Below are 18,024 nucleotides of genomic sequence, written 5' to 3' on the forward strand. Positions count from 1 at the left end.
AGGAAAGCTATCTGAGTGAAAAATTAAAGTATATCTATAACCTTTTTATTTATTCTAAATAAAATTAGATGGTGAACTTAATGTTATGACATTTATGAAAATTTAGTTTCTATGAAAAACCAAAAAATGTATACATAATAAATAATTATAGGTCATCACAAACACACCTGATGTTTTAGTTTAAAGGTAGTCATGACTTTTAAAGGAAATAGTCACAGTATAAAAAAGAATCCTAATTTTCTAAAATTAGATAATAAAAGAATGTTTATCCTGGAATGATATGTTTGAATAGATTTCTCATATTCCAAAGCGTTTAAGGCATTTAATATATAATAGGTTGACCATACATATATATTTTAACATCTTTATTGGAGTATAATTGCTTACAATGGTGTGTTAATTTCTGCTTTATAACAAAGTGAATCCGGTATACATATACATATATCCGCATATCTCTTCCCTCTTGCATCTCCTTCCCTCCCACCCTCCCTATCCTACCCCTCTAGGTGGTCACAAAGCACCGAGCTGATCTCCCTGTGCTATGCAGCTGCTTCCCACCAGCTATCTATTTTACATTTGGTAGTGTATATAAGTCCATGCCACTCACTCACTTTGTCCCAGCTTACCTTCCCCCTCCCCATATCCTCAAGTCCATTCTCTAGTAGGTCTGCATCTTTATTCCCGTCTTGCCCCTAGGTTCTTCATGACCTTTTTTTTTTTTTTTTAGATTCCATATATATACATGTTAGCATACGGTATTTGTTTTTCTCTTTCTGACTTACTTCACTCTGTATGACAGACTCTAGCTCCATCCACCTCACTACAAATAACTCAATTTCATTTCTTTTTATGGCTGAGTAATATTCCACTGTATATAGGTGCCACAACTTCTTTATCCATTCATCTGTCGATGGACACTTAGGTTGCTTCCATGTCCTGGCTATTAATAGAGCTGCAATGAACACTGTGATACATGACTCTTTTTGAATTATGGTTTTCTCAGGGTATATGCCCAGTAGTGGGATTGCTTGGTCATATGGTAGTTCTATTTTTAGCTTTTTAAGGAACCTCCATACGGTTCTACATAGTGGCTGTATCAATTTACATTCCCACCAACAGTGCAAGAGGGTTCCCTTTTCTCCACACCCTCTCCAGCATTTATTGTTTGCATATTTTTTGATAATGGCCATTCTGACTGGTGTGAGATGATATCTCATTGTAGTTTTGATTTGCATTTCTCTAATGATTAATTATGTTGAGCATTCTTTCATGTGTTTGTTGGCAATCTGTATATCTTCTTTGGAGAAACGTCTATTTAGGTCTTCTGCCCATTTTTGGACTGGGTTGTTTGTTTTTTTGTTATTGAGCTGCATGAACTGCTTGTAAATTTTGCAGATTAATCCTTTGTCAGTTGCTTCATTTGCAAATATTTTCTCCCATTCTGAGGATTGTCTTTTGGCCTTGTTTATGGTTTCCTTTGCTGTGCAAAAGCTTTGAAGTTTCATTAGGTCCCATTTGTTTATTTTTGTTTTTATTTCCATTCATCTAGAAGATGGGTCAAAAAGGATCTTGCTGTGATTTATATCATGGAGTGTTCTGCCTATGTTTTCCTCTAAGAGTTTTATAATGTCTGGCCTTACATTTAGGTCTTTAATCCATTTTGAGTTTACTTTTGTGTATGGTGTTAGGTAATGTTCTAATTTCATTCTTTTACATGTAGCTGTCCAGTTTTCCCAGCACCACTTATCAAAGAGGCTGTATTTTCTCCACTATATATTCTTGTCTCCTTTATCAAAGATAAGGTGACCATATGTGCGTGGGTTTATCTCTGGGCTTTCTATCCTGTTCCATTGATCTATATGTCTGTTTTTGTGCCAGTACCATACTGTCTTGATTACTGTAGCTTTGTAGTATAGTCTGAAGTCCAGGAGCCTCATTCCTCCAGCTCCATTTTTCTTTCTCAAGATTGCTTTGGCTATTTGGGGTCTTTTGTGTTTCCATACAAATTTGAAATTTTTTGTTCTAGTTCTGTGAAAAATGCCAGTGGAATTTTTTTTTTTTTTTTTTTTTTGCGGTACATGGGCCTCTCACTGTTGTGGCCTCTCCCGTTGCGGAGCACAGGCTCCGGACGCGCAGGCTCAGCAGCCATGGCTCACAGGCCCAGCCGCTTCGTGGCATGTGGGATCTTCCTGGACCTGGACACGAACCCGTGTCCCCTGCATCAGCAGGCAGACTCAACAACTGCGCCACCAGGGAAGGCCGCCAGTGGTAGTTTGATAGGGATTGCATTGAATCTGTAGATTGCTTTGGGTAGTATAGTCATTTTCACAATGTTGATTCTTCCAATCCAAGAACATAGTATATATCTCCATCTATTTGTATCATCTTTAATTTCTTTCATCAATGTCTTATAATTTTCTGCATACAGGTCTTTTGTCTGCTTAGGTAGGTTTATTCCTAGATATTTTATTCTTTTTGTTGCATTGGTAAATGGGAATGTTTTCTTGATTTCACTTTCAGATATTTCATCATTAATGTATAGGAATGCCAGAGATTTCTGTGCATTAATTTTGTATCCTGCTACCTTACCAAATTCATTGATTAGCTCTAGTAGTTTTCTGGGAGCATCTTTAGGATTCTCTATGTATAGTATCATGTCATCTGCAAACAGGGACAGCTTTACTTCTTCTTTTCCTATTTGGATTCCTTTTATTTCTTTTTCTTCTCTGACTGCTGTGGCTAAAACTTCCAAAACTATGTTGAATAAAAGTGGTCTTGTTCCTGATCTTAGAGGAAATGGTTTCAGTTTTTCACCATTGAGAATGATGTTGGCTGTGGGTTTGTCATATATGACCTTTATTATGTTGAGGTAAGTTCCCTCTATGCCTACTTTCTGGAAGGTTTTTATCATAAATGGGTGTTGAATTTTGTCGAAAACTTTCTCTGCCTCTATTGAGATGATCATATGGTTTTTATCCTTCAATTTATTAATATGCTGTATCACATTGATTGATTTGCATATATTGAAGAATCCCTGCACTCCTGGGATAAACCCCAGTTTATCATGGTGTATGATCCATTTAATGTGCCGTGGGATTCTGTTTGCTAGTATTTTGTGGAGGATTTTTGCATCTATGTTCATCAGTGATATTGGCCTGTAGTGTTCTTTCTTTGTGACATCTTTTTCTGCTTTTGGTTTCAGGGTGATGGTGGCCTCGTAGAATGAGTTTGGGAGTGTTTTTCATTTCTAATTCTATTGATTTGAGTCTTTTCCCTTTTTTCTTGGTGAGTCTGGCTGATGGTTTATCAATTTTGTTTATCTTCTCAAAGAACCAGTTTTTATTTTTATTGATCTTTGCTATAGTTTCCTTCATTTCTTTTTCATTTATTTCTGATCTGATCTTTATGATTTCTTTCCTTCTGCCAACTTTGGGATGTTTTTTGTTCTTCTTTCTCTAATTGCTTTAGGGGTAAGGTTAGGTGGTTTATTTGAGATGTTTCTTGTTTCTTCAGGTAGGATTATATTGCTATAAACTTCCCTCTTAGAACTGCTTTCGCTGCATCCCGTAGGTTTTGGGTCGTCGTGTTTTCATTGTCATTTGTTTCCAGGTATTTTTTGATTTCCTCTTAGATTTCTTCAGTGATCTCTTGGTTAGTAAGTAGTTTATTGTTTAGCTTCCATGTGTTTGTGTTTTTTACAGATTTTTTCCTGTAATTGATATGTAGTCTCATAATGTTGTGATTGGAAAAGATAATTGATACAATTTCTATTTCCTTAAATTTACCAAGGCTTGATTTGTCACCCAAGATATGATCTATCCTGGAGAATGTTCCATGAGCACTTGAGAAGAAAGACAATTCTGTTGTGTTTGGATGGACTGTCCTATAAATATCAAGTCCATCTTGTTTAATGTCATTTAAAGCTTGTGTTTCCTTATTTATTTTCATAGTGGATGATCTGTCCATTGGTGAACATAGGGTGTTAAAGTCTCCTACTATGATTGTATTACTGTCGATTTCCCCTTTTGTGGCTGTTAGTATTTGCCTTATATATTGAGGTGCTCCTGTATTGGGTGCATAAATATTTACAATTTTTATATCTTCTTCTTGGATTGATCCCTTGATCATTATGTAGTGTCCTTCTTTGTCTCTTCTAATAGTCTTTGTTTTAAAGTCTATTTTTGTCTGATATGAGAATTGCTACTCCAGCTTTCTTTTGATTTCCATTTGCATGGAATATCTTTTCCCATCCTCTTACTTTCAGTCTGTATGTGTCCCTAGGTCTGAAGTGGGTCTCTTGTAGACAGCATATATACGGGTCTTGTTTTTGTATCTATTCAGCCAGTCTATGTCTTTTGGTTGGAGCATTTAATCCATTTACATTTTAGGTAATTATCGATATGTATGTTCCTATTACCATTTTCTTAATTGTTTTGGGTTTGTTGTTGTAGGTCTTTTCCTTCTCTTGTGTTTCCTGCCTAGACAAGTTCCTTTAGCATTTCTTTTAAAGCTGGTTTGGTGGTGCTGAATTCTCTTAGCTTTTGCTTGTCTGTAAAGGTTTTAATTTCTCCATCAAATCTGAATGAGATCCTTGCTGGGTAGAGTAATCTTGGTTATAGGTTTTTCCCCTTCATCACTTTAAATATTTCCTGCCACTCCCTTCTGGCTTGCAGAGTTTCTGCTGAAAGATCAACTGTTAACCTTATGGGGATTCCCTTGTATGTTGTTTTTCCCTTGCTGCTTTTTATATTTGTTCTTTGTATTTAATTGTTGATAGTTTGATTAATATGTGTCTTGGTGTGTTTCTCCTTGGATTTATCCTGTATGGGATTCTCTGTGCTTCCTGAACTTGATTAACCATTTCCTTTCCCACATTAGGGAAGTTTTCAACTATAATCTCTTCAAATATTTTCTCAGTCCCTTTCTTTTTCTCTTCTTCTTCTGGGACCCCTATAATTCGAATGTTGGTGCCTTTATTGTTGTCCCAGATGTCTCTGAGACTGTCCTCAATTCTTTTCATTCTTTTTTCTTTACTCTGCTCTGCAATAGTTATTTCCACTATTTTATCTTCCAGGTCACTTATCCGTTCTTCTGCCTCAGTTATTCTGCTATTGATCCCTTCTAGAGAATTTTTAATTTCATTTATTGTGTTTTTCATCACTGTTTGTTTGCTGTTTTGTTCTTCTAGGTCCTTGTTAAACGTTTCTTGTATTTTCTCCATTCTATTTCCAAGATTTTGCATCATCTTTACTATCATTATTCTGAATTCTTTTTCAGGTAGACTGCCTATTTCCTCTTCCTTTGTTAGGTCTGGTTTTTACCTTACTTTTTTTTTTTTTTTTTTTTTTTTACCTTACTTCTTCATCTGCTGTGTGTTTCTCTGTCTTCTCATTTTTGCCTAGCTCACTGTGTTTGGGGTCTCCTTTTCAACAGGCTGCAGGTTCCTTGTTCCCGTTGTTTTTGGTGTCTGCCCCCAGTGGCTAAGGTTGTTTCAGTGGGTTGTGTAGGCTTCCTGGTGGAGGGGACTAGTGCCTGTGTTCTGGTGGATGAAGCTGGATCTTGTCTTTCTCGTGGGCAGGTCCACATCTGGTGGTGTGTTTTGGGGTGTCTGTGGCCTTATTATGATTTTAGACAGCCTCTCTGCTAAAGGGTGGGGTGTGTTCCTGTCTTGTTAGTTGTTTGGCTTAGGGTGTCCAGCACTGTAGCGAGCTGGTCATTGAGTGGAGCAGGGTCTTGGCATTGAGATGGAGATATCTGGGAGATTTTCACTGTTTGATATTACGTGGAGCTGGGAGGTCTCTTGTGGACCAGTGTCCTGAAGTTGGCTCTCTGACCTCAGAGGCACAGGCCTGACACCTGGCTGGAGTACCAAGAGCCTGTCATCCACACGGCTTAGAATAAAAGAGAGAAAAAAAAGAAAGAGAGAAAGAAGAAGATAAAATAAAATAAAGTTATTAAAATAAAAAATAATTATTAAAAAAAATTTCAAGTAATTAAAAAAAAAAAAGAAAGAAGAGTGCAACCAAACCAAAAAACAAATCCACCAATGATAACAAGCACTAAAAAAAAGAAAAGAAAACAAAAAAGGACAGACAGAACCCTAGGACAAATGGTAAAAGCAAAGCTATACAGACAAAATCACACACAGAAGCATACACATACACACTCACAAAAAGAGAAAAAGGGAAATATATATATCTTTGCTTCCAAGGTCCATCTCCTCAATTTGGGATGATTTGTTATCTATTCAGGTATTCCACAGATGCAGGTACATCAAGTTGATTGTGGAGATTTAATCCGCTGTTCCTGAGGCTGCTGGGAGAGATTTCCCTTTCTCTTCTTTGTTCGCACAGCTTCCGGGGCTCAGCTTTGGATTTGCAGCCCCGCCTCTGCGTGTAGGTCGCTGGAGGGCGTCTGTTTTTCGCTCAGACAGGACGGGGTTAAAGAGCCGCTGATTCGGGGAGGGAGGGGCGCAGAGTGCGGGGCGAGCCTGCGACGTCAGAGGCGGCGTGACATTGCACCAGCCTGAGGCGCCTGTGCGTTCTCCCGGGGAAGTTGTCCCTGGATCCCAGGACCCTGGCAGTGGCGGGCTGCACAGGCTCCCAGGAGGGGATATATGGAAAGTGACCTGTGCTCGCACACAGGCTTCTTGGTGGCGGCAGCAGCAGCCTTAGCGTCTCCCGCCCGTCTCTGGGGTCCGCGCTTTTAGCCGCGGCTCGCGCCCGTCTCTGGAGCTCCTTTAAGCAGCGCTCTTAATCCCCTCTCCTCGCGCACCGGGAAACAAAGAGGGAAGAAAAAGCCTCTTGCCTCTTCGGCAGGTCCAGACTTTTCCCGGACCCCCTCCCCGCAAGCCGTGGCGCACTAACCCCCTTCAGGCTGTGTTCACACCGCCAACCCCAGTCCTCTCCCTGCGCTCCGACCAAAGCCCGAGCCTCAGCTCCCAGCCCCGCCCGCCCTGGCGGGTGAGCAGACAAGCCTCTCGGGCTGGTGAGTGCCGGTCAGCCCCGATCCTCTGTGCGGGAATCTCCCCGCTTTGCCCTCGACACCCCTGTTGCTGCGCTCTCCTCCGTGGCTCCGAAGCCTCCCCCTCCACCACCCACAGTCTCCGCCCGCGAAGGGACTCTTAGTGTGTGGAAACCTTTCCTCCTTCACGGCTCCCTCCCACTGGTGCAGGTCCCGTCCCTACCCTTTTGTCTCTGTTTTTTCTTTTTTCTTGTCCCTACCCAGGTACGTGGGGGGTTTCTTGCCTTTGGGGAGGTCTGAGGTCTTCTGCCAGCGTTCAGTAGGTGTTCTGTAGGAGTTGTTCCACGTGTAGATGTATTTCTGATGTATCTGTGGGGAGGAGGGTGATCTCCATGTCTTACTCTTCCGCCATCTTGAACCATACATATTTTTAAAACCCTTTGAACAGTACTGGCTTACCAAAACCTTTTTTTTTTTCTTTTTTTTTTACAGTGAATTGATTTCCCATTATGATTTTTTTTTCACTCAGACATTAACAGGCACCTAGAGTTGAATAAGACACTGATTCTACCTGTTATCCTTAGAGCCTGGTGAATCATTACCTGAATAATCTTTTAAGTAGACTTATGATAAGTACTTTAAAGAACAAGTATAAGGCACCCTACGACTGATGAAACAAGGCATTCATCTCTTCATGTGGACAACCAGAGGAGGTCAGGCTGGGTTTTCGGGTTTGGCTGTGCTGTGTAGGATGGAGGGGTCCACCATGTCTAGTGTCACGAAGGAGGCTCTCATAGATGATCAAGCAAGAAGGGTGATGGAGCAGAAGGTTGAAGGGAGATAATAAATGTATCCAAATCTCTTGTGGAGCTACAGCAATTGGACTTGGTGACTGGATGTGAAAGAGAAGTGAGAGAGGCAGGTATGGAGGACGAGTTATAGGTTCCTGGCAGGAACCCTAGCAGAATGGTGCGTGGGTTTACAGAGTTGGGGGGTGCTGGAAGAGGACCCAGTTTTGGTGGGAGGGTCCTAGATGTGGTGTCAGTGTGCTAAATTCAAATGCTGGTGAGAGAGCGGAGTGGGCGTGTTAGGCAGGCAGTTGGATGTGTGGACCTGCAACTCAGAGATAAACTGAGTTATAAATCTTGGCATCATTGGCCTGGAGAATCCAAAGCCCATGGTATATGAGACCATGGTGGGAGAGTGTAGACTGGGAAGAAAACGGGCCTAAACACTCACACTGAAAGGTTGAATAGGGAAGGAGGAAGCAGCAGGGGAGACTAAGACGCTTTCAGAGAGGTAACAACTAGCAATCAATGCCAGAGACTTTAAAATCAGCCGTGTCATCATTTTGCTTTTCATGCTGAGTGAGAATTCCTGTGTAATAGTAACTGTCTGTGAGAACCAGGGGATTGACTTTCGGATTCGTGCACCTGGGATTTCCTGGGCCTCTTGTATAACTGAAAAAAAAACAAAGGTTATTTTTTCTACCACTTGACAATGTTATGAGAAAGTATTAAATAATGTCTATGATGCTAAAAATTAAATGTTAGGAGTAGGTGAATGTTGAAGCCAACGTCGTAACTAGGTGTTCTCTCAGTGGATAGTCACAGAGCCACTCTCAACCAAAAATGCCATTGCATTTATAGAGTTTAAGTATATGAAGCAGCATTTTTTTCTGCCTGCAAATATTGTTACCATTTATTGATGGCAGTTTGATAAAACATGGTTCCAGTCATATGGGAGTCGCCACTGGGGGTGAACACTGCGCCTCCCACGTGGTTAGGAATCACCTTTCTTTTCTTTTCTGGTGTTAACTCCAAAGATAAACCAGTCAAAGGACAATTCAGCATTATTAATGTATTAGGTAGGCTAGGCTAGGCTTGGAAGAGTTCGAATCACTTTAAAAGTTGTCTATAATCAATAAAATAGGTATTAATTTTCACAACGTTCTTTGCAAGGCAGGTATACTTGAAACAATCTATTAATAGGTGTTGTTTTTCCTCCTAGGGCTCCCTGGGGATCCAAGGCCCCCAAGGTCCACCTGGGAAAGAGGGTCAGAGGGTAAGTAGACACAGAACAACTGGCAGGCATTACTAACTTAGGGGTTACTTGTTTCTGAACACTTATAAAAATAAAATCAAAATCCAGCAAGCAGATGGGCTTGAGGAAGATATCAACTACCTGAAAGCCGAAATTTGAGATTTTGACAGCGCTTTTACAATCCAGAAAATTCTATATATTTTCCAGATTGTGGAATGTGGAAATATAATTTGGGTGAAATGAATTAACCATAATTTGATCTGAAGCACGTTGGTCCTCTTTTGGGGTTTTTGAGTTAAGCTCATCTTTGCAGAGTTAAGTTTGATGGGTTCTATTTGTGGAGTTCTAGCCTGTTCATGAATCCTGTAAAGACTGTGGATATTAACTACATTCCTTAGCCAAATTAAATTGTTGACATTAGTGACTCTTTGTAGTTACTCTCCTGCCTTTGAGATAAAGTATGTAATATGTGGATACATTGTACTTGCCTGGGAGTATAGCAATCACCTTCCAGGGCAGTTAGGCTTAGTGGCTCCCCCTAAAAGGAACCCCTGCAGTGACAGATAATTGGTCAGCTCTGCATGAACACTTTCTGCAAGGGGGCACCCCATTCTTGTCGCTAATTGTTATTAACTGTTTTCAAATCATGTTGAAGTCTCCAGACATTTTATGTGTGCTTTCTTATAGGAGTAGTATTTTGAACTTCTGTTACCTTACGGATGAGAGTTGTGTAACTCACAGAGCATAGATGACTTGCCTGAAGTCATAGAACTACTAAAAAGTCGAGCCAGAACTTGAATTTGGGGCTTCTGGCTTTGGATACCATGTTCTCTTTTACTGTCTCAGTCTATTAACCCCAAATCTCTTTTCAGTCATTTAAATTTATTATTCCCAGTTCTGCCCACTGGACTAGATGATGTCTAAGTTTTCTCAGTTAGAACATTTCTGTGTCCAGTTTTTATTCCCAGTGGCTATTTCAGTGAACATAAAAGGGCTTAATAAGTTTTGATGGCTAAGAAAATAAAAGGGAAAGTGTTGTGAATAATAGCTAACATTTATCAGCTGCCTACAATGTGCTAAATGATTCATATTTCATTTATTTCTCACAATAGCTCTGTGAAGTAAGTTCTACTGTAGCCCTCACAGAGAAAACCGAGTTCGAACACTTTGCTAGAAAGTGGACTCTGCTGGTATTTTAAAATTATTTACAAAGTAGTCACATTTGGGTTCTAGTCTCAACACCTGTGTGTACAATTGTAGTTTCCTCTTTTAGCTCTCCAGCCCCTCTCTATCCAAGAGTTCATTAATCCACATGATCAATGTTTTAAATATCCTTGGGGAAACATAGACGATTACTTCCCTAGATCTATGTTTTTGAGGCTGCCTTAAGCGTTTTCACCCACTGGGGGCAGAGGACTAGATGAAATGATCATGTGAAGTTCATTTCCAAGCTTCTTATTCTATTTTCTCACAGTAATGACCAAGATGTCTGTTGTATCTAGGACCATGTTTCTGAATTAATTTCGGTCTGCAGCATCCAGGGAACATTTTCCTTCTAGTAACTACCCCTTCCTGGAAACTGAGTGATAAATTATACTCCCTAGTTAATATCCAAAATACATAAGGAACTCATGCAACTCAATAGCAAAAAAAACCCAATAACCCCATTTAAAAATGGGCAAAGGACCTGAATAGACACTTCTCAAAAGAAGACATACACATGGACAACAGGTATATGAAAAGGTAGCTAATCATCAAGGAAATGCAAATCAAAACCACAGTGAGCTGTCACCTCAAACCAGCTAGAATGGCTAGTATCAGAAAGACAAGAGATAAGAAGTGTTGGCCAGGGTGTGGGGAATAGGGAACCCTCGTGCACTGTTGGTGGGAATGTAAACTGGTACAGCCAGTGTGGAAAAGAGTATGGAGGTTCCTCCAAAAAAGTAGAAATAGAACTACCTTATGACCCAGCACTCCCACTTCTGGGTGTATATCTAAAGGGAGGAAGTCAGTATTTCGAAGAGATATGCGTACTCCCATGATATGGAAACAACCTAAAGGTCTATTGACAGATGAATGGATAAAGAAAATGTGATTACACACACACACACACACACACACAGTGGAATATTATTCAGCCTTAATAAAGAAGTAGGTCTTGCCACTTGCGATAACATGGAGGAACCTGGAGGACTTTATGCTCCATGAAAGAAGCCAGACACAGAAAGACAAATACGCCTTTGCATGTGGAATCTGAGAATGTAAAATCCATAGAAACAGAGTAGACTGGTGGTCATTGGAGGCTGAGGGGAGAAGGGGGTAAGAGAAGATGTCAGTCAAGGGGTACGATTTTTAGTTATACAAGATGGATAAGTTCTGGGGACTTAATGTACAGCAATGAGACTGTAGTTAATATTGTGTTGTATACTTGAAATTGGCTAAAAGGGTAGATCTTAAGTGTTTTCACGACAAAAAACAGTAACTATTTGTGAGGGGATGGATATGTTAATTAGCTTGATTGTGGTGATTTTCAAAATGCATAAGTATATCACATCAAGTTGTATACCTTAAATATATAAAATTTTAATTGTCAACAATAACTCAGTAAAGTACAACGATAAATAGGTTTTTAATTTCAACTCCAATAAAAAACCCTAGGTGGTTTGAGATGGAAATTATGGAGTGAGGTGGGCGAAGCTAGACAGTATGTCTGAATTCTTCCTCCTGTGGCAGAGCTTTTTTTTAATTTTGTGTGGTAAGAACATTTAACATGAGATCATCTCTCTTAACGAATTTTAAGCATACAAGGAAATTGTACTTCTGACTTGTACTGACATGTGGTCAATTCAAGGTGCCTCCTCCTTTATTTTAATGAAAACTTCTTCCCAGTCAGATCTTCATCCATCCTGCGATTGTGCAGTTGCCTTTCTTTATCACAGAGTAGGAATTGACCCTTGTGATTGTTAAATTTCATCTTCTGGATTTTAGTTTCTAATACCATTCTATTGTGTTTTTTGCCAGTGATATAGCTCCCAGATTTACATCACCTTAAATTTTGATAAGCCTACCCGTTGAGTCTTCATTCATATCACTAATAAATCCTGAGCAGAACAGGGCCTGAAAACTCTAACAACAGTAAAGCTGCCATCTTGTCTACCATTGATATTCATGTGACATGATACAAGTCATGTACAAATACATTCGGACTCTCCCTCCTTCCAACCCACATTTCTTAATTTGGCTTGTAAGATAATTATGAGAGTCTTTGTCAGACTAGCTGAAATAAAAAATATTCAGATGAGGCTCTTTGAAAATAGTAATGCTTCAAATTGAAATTGTACCCTAGCGAAGCTTACATTTCAGAAGAAGGTGAGTTAAAGAATAAATTAAACTTATGTAGTCTTCATGACAGTTTTGGAGGAACGTATTCAAATTGTAAAGTTCAACCACTATATTATGCAAATTTACTCCATTTATGAATATGTATAATTCAGATAATTTTATATTACTTTTATTGTAACTTATCAACAAGTAACAGTGTCAGAAACTAAGGAATGTAATAGAATTTTGTAGATAATGTAAGGCAAGGTTTATCAATATTACTGCTCTTTCACAAATGCCATATTTATAGAGGAGAGCATTTAGATCAGGTATTATTGATATTATACACATTTACAAATGATTATTTCCAAATGTACTCAGGGATTTATTCTGCTTTTTCAGCTACTTAAAAGTGAAGCAGATTAAAGAAAAAAGCATTCTTACATATTTACATTTAGACCCATCTTAGTGCCACCATTTCTTCTCTGCTCAAGAGTTAGGCAGCACTCACCTCTTTTGGACATGCAAATGTACATGCATATGCAGGTGTGTGTGTGCATACACACAGACAGACACACACACACTGAAAGCTAAGACCTGTCATTTTTCACTTCACTGAACTTTGCAATAGAAAACAACAGAAAAATCTAGGAATTTAAAATTCTTTTCTATTGACCCATTGTCAAGAAAACTCATATTTTGATTACATGTGTTTGATCAGGAATGAATTGACTATCGCTAAGTTTATTGAAATGAAATATAAAATATGTGCAAGTTTATGCACCTTACTCCTAGGCATAATGTCTTTAAGGAAAGTAGAAGAAATCATTGATTTATTGGTTTTCCTCAATGATTAAATAGAGACTAGCCTGTATTCTACTAATATCTCTCAATTATGGTGAGTTTCAAACATAATTGTCACATGTAAGCATACCAAACATTATAGAAAATGTTAATAATACTACTAATAATACCACTGTTATTTTATTGAGGCTTAAATAAATATTATAAATATAAAAATTTTTTCTCTTTAACCCTTTGCGTAGAGTTTTCTATAAGCACGATAAAAACATTATTTTTTACCAAGTACCACACCAAAATTCTGTTTGAAATTTTCATTAGTTGACTTTCTTCTCTTTATTGTCTTGTAAGCTACTAAATTTTAGATAAGTGTTCATTTAATAAAACATAGTAGTAGTATGATTCTTGTACTTAAAAGCTGCTGTTAACCATAACAGTGTTTGGTGGTGATATATATCTGAGATTTGTGGCCTTTTTTTTTTTTCTTAACCTCCTTATTTGAATCTCTTATATGCCATTGCTTTTTCCGTTTGTTATCTTTTTGATAACAAGTGAAACATTTGGCTGGCATATTTTGGGATCTCACATCCTTTATAGATTAACACAATTTTAAAAATTCAGCTAATGTTGAATATTGACCCTGAGCCGCAGGTGAGAGTGTGTCAGGGAGCAGTAAGGGAAAGCAGCATGGGGACCACCTGCCTGGACACCAAGGGGCTGTCCAGCCCATGGTGGCAGAGAAAGACCAGCAGGGGGACCGGGATACTGCAGAGCCAGGAAGTCAACAGAAGGGCGTTTCAAGATGCATGGAGGGTTCAACAGCATTAAAATTTGGAAAAAATTTGGGGGAGAGATACTGGATAAAAGGAGAGGTGGCTGGAATTGGTACCAGCTGAGAGAGAAGTTTTAGTTGAATAAATAAATGGGAGAGCATTAGAAACAAAAATTGCAAGAAAAGATGTGAGGGAATTAGGGGGTGAATTGTGAGGAAGGAGAGGCAGCAGTGGGGAATCGGGGAAAAAGAGAAGGACGGGAATTGGATGTGAGCCCAAGAAGGTGTCTTGATGAAAAGTGGAATATTTCAGACGGCTGAGCATGTTCGTGGACGTTTACATGAGACATCTCAAAAGAACTGGCATTTATAAAAATCCCCTCTAAGATGTAGATTCCTTATAGGATTTCCTAATATTCCTAATACCCAAAACATAAAAAATAAGTATCATTTTAATGTAACGTTGGATTTCTCCTTTATAGTCACATTAAAGTGCATGTCTGAACAATCTCAGGGCCTTTTGTTAAAGTCCCTCTGGGTCTCTGAAAGAACATTTATTGGTGAATCAGCTAGTGACTGTCCCGACCAGAAGTTTGTTCGGCTGGACCAAGATGCCACCACACTCTTGCATTCTTTGTTGCTGGATCCTCATTTTGATCCTGAAGAGAAATTTTATGTTTTAAATGCTTACAAGCCACCCTGTGTCTTTTATTTTAATTAATTTTTATTGGCGTACAGTTGCTTTACAATGTTGTGTTAGTTTCTACTGTACAGCAAAATGAAGCAGCTATACGTATACATACATCCCCTCCGTTTTGGATTTCCTTCCCATTTAGGTCACCACAGTGCGTTAAGTAGAGTTCCCCGTGCTATACAGTATGTTCTCATTAGTTATCTGTTTCATACATAGTATCAATAGTGTATATGTGTCAATCCCAATCTCCCAATTCCTCCCACCTCCCCATTGGTATCCGTACATTTTTTCTCTATGTCTGTGTCTTTATTTCTGCTTTGCAAATAACGTCATGTATACCATTTTTCTAGATACCACATATATGCCTTTAAATACAATACTTGTCTTTCTCTTTCTGACTTACTTCACTCTGTATGACACTCTCTAGGTCCGTCCACATCTCTACAAATGACGCAATTTCATTCCTTTTAATGGTTGAGTAATATTCCATTGTATATATGTGCCACATCTTCTTCATCCATTCCTCTGTTGAATATTTAGGTTGCGTCCATGTACTGGCTATTGTAAATAGTGCTGCTATGTCAGTTTAGCTTCTCTGCCTGTGCTTGTCCTTTTTTTTTTTTTCATTTTTATTCCTTCCAGGAAGCCATCCATTTAATTTCCTCCTTTTAACATTTTTGTGCAGATTCTACTTTTTTTACTCTCCCTTGAAGTGCTTGCTCCAAGCCACCCTGAACCCTGCATCTGGGGTCAGGGTTCCTTGTGTCCTAAACAGCATGGAGAACTCACCCTACTTAGCGTGTGTCCCATCAGGGTGTGTCCTTCCGCACCAGCCCAGACTTGATGGCAAAGGAACTGAGTCATATTTCCTTCACGATGGGGGAGTCTGATGGTCAGTCCTGCAAAGGCACAGAGGACAGGGCAGACCATGTGTCTGCTGGCTTCTTAGTGTGTAAGCAACATAGGGGATTATGTGGAGGCAATTCAGATCACCTGGGTTTAAACCCGAGCCTCACCACCTCTTAGCTTTGTGATCCTGGGCAAGTTCCTCAGCCTTTCTGCCGCTCTGTTTCCTCACTTAGAAGACAGAGATTCTAATAACCCCTACCTACCTGGAAGAGCTGTTGAAAGGAGTGTGCCAGGTAGGGGTTAGCTGTTGTGATTCTCACCTGCGACCTGCGGATCTGAAGCTGTGTTCAGACGGGAAAGGAAGTATGTGAACTCAGAGTATTAGGACTTGATTAAAGAGAATGTCTAACTGGTCAAGAAAAACTACTGAAAGTAAAATGACTGCTTTAACTACCACTCCATTGAACTCATTTTATTTAACTTTTTTTTTTTTTTTTTTTTTTTTTTTTTTGCGGTACGCGGGCCTCTCACTGCTGTGGCCTCTCCCGTTGCGGAGCACAGGCTCAGCGGCCATGGCTCACGGGCCCAGCCGCTCCGTGGCATGTGGGATCTTCCCAGACCGGGGCACGACCCTGTGTCCCCTGCATCGGCAGGCGGACTCTCAACCACTGTGCCACCAGGGAAGCCCCATTTTATTTAACTTTTACTTGAATTCCTACTTTATTTGGATGTCCATGCTCATGTTCTAATGCCCCAGAAGCTTTATGAAGCCCAATGTTTATCCAGTTTCACAATAAACAAGTATATTAACAAGTTTGGAAATGTCAAGTAGATTAAGTCGTTTTCCTTGAAGAAGCAGAGATGAGTGTCCTCATTGTGGAGTAGCTAAGACCTTAATGTTTGTTTTGTGAACAAATTTGTGCCGATCATGTATAAGTTCATAAGGCATTCATGGAAAAACCACTTGTTCTTCTTTTGGCTTGTTTGTTTCTGAGCTGGCTTATATGCATTACCTAAGGCAACACAAGTAACATCAATTATGTTCTCATAATTAGTGAGTTATATCCATCTCCTCAGGAAAAAGGACGTCAAAATCACTGCTTCTGTGAAATCAACGCACACCACAGGACTCATCCAAGTAAAATTTTCCTTAAGCTGAATTGTTTTTATGGGGCTTGACGTATTTTTCAAGTGAAATTATGCCATTATGGCCTGGCCATGACCCGTGGCAGCTTTAAATAGAACACACACAAACCCACTAAAGCAGGTCAGAACTGCCTCACAGTGTGGTCAACACAAGCGTCTCTTCTTGCTTAGGAGGGGGCTGACTTCAGAGCTGTAGAATGACCTCAGAGTTTCAATGAAGTGAGTTCGGGGCCTGGGGAAACCACTCTGATTTTCTGTAGTTGTAATTCCACTATTTTACATGTGCTTGAACATGGGAGAGGAGACTTATAAAGAATGGATAGTGATGAACTTTCAGTTTCAGGAAGTAGTTTGGTTAGTTGCACATTAAGGTGAGAGGAGAATATCAGATTGTCTTCTTATCTTTATGTGTTGAAACCGACAGTGCCCTTTAGAATGCATAGTGAGTGCATCCGTAATTCTGCTCAGCCCCCAAATCAATGCCTGGTGTCCTTGTACCAAGGATTAGTATTGCTGAGAGAAAAAAGTCAACACATTATTTTAAATAATACATTTAACCCTGGTCCCATGTAGAACATAAATATGGAGGGAAAGCATCTTTTTTGCTTGGGATCCATGTATAAATATGTAAACACACATGTTGTAAAGAGCAACTTAGAGGTTTTGCGTTCTATAACTAGTGGTTTGTGTTTATTGCACGTCTTAAACTCCCTGGCATTCAGATGACATCTTTTCCCACTTACTTCCTGTGATATTTCCTGAGGATTTCTTTCTGGTTTTTCTTTTTCTTTTCTTTTTTTTTTTTTTTTTTTGCGGTACGCGGGCCTCTCACTGTTGTGGCCTCTCCCGTTGCGGAGTACAGGCTCCGGACGCGCAGGCTCAGCGGCCATGGCTCACGGGCCCAGCCGCTCCGCGGCATGTGGGATCTTCCCGGACCGGGACACGAACCCGTGTCCCCTGCATCGGCAGGCGGACTCTCAACCACTGCGCCACCAGGGAAGCCCCTGAGGATTTCTTCTTAAGGATTAGAGAGTTTCGGAGAGATACCATCCATCTTTGACGCCATCTGCCATTTAGATGGGGAACTGGGAAAGTGTGTACCCTGTTCAGGTCCAGAGAGCTATGCTGCTTTCCCCCAACTCCTTTCGTGAATGTGCAAAACCAACATGAGACTCAGAGGACAGAAATCATCAGATCTCCATACCTGACTCTTTTATGCAGAGTTCTGTACCTGACTTTGGGGAGCTGTTACTATCATTTCAGTACCTGATGCTGCCAGCTTTGCCTTTACTTGGCTTTCTTTCTAGAACCTCACTTATCATTTAGGATTATCTAGTTATTCACATTTTATCTATAAGACTATTAAAAATAACACTTATAAAAGGTCAATATTACATAATTGAGAAAACACTGAGTTAAATCAACCACTTAGTGA

The 18,024-nt window shown here is 39.8% G+C and overlaps 1 protein-coding gene across 1 annotated transcript in view; it reads left to right on the plus strand.

The window, feature by feature from the left end:
• Positions 1 to 18,024, plus strand: part of COL19A1 (collagen type XIX alpha 1 chain) — a gene marked incomplete at both ends in the record, with an annotated part of 350,042 nt that overhangs the window by 189,086 nt on the left and 142,932 nt on the right. Inside the window, one exon of the mRNA XM_082669016.1 lies at positions 8,974 to 9,027. Within this exon, the coding sequence (XP_082525142.1) occupies positions 8,974 to 9,027 (54 nt within the window). The remainder of the gene's footprint in view (positions 1 to 8,973; positions 9,028 to 18,024) is intronic.

The sequence above is a fragment of the Grampus griseus genome (genome assembly GCF_964374135.1).
Source record: "Grampus griseus genome assembly, chromosome: 13".
Taxonomy (NCBI): Eukaryota; Metazoa; Chordata; class Mammalia; order Artiodactyla; family Delphinidae; genus Grampus; species Grampus griseus.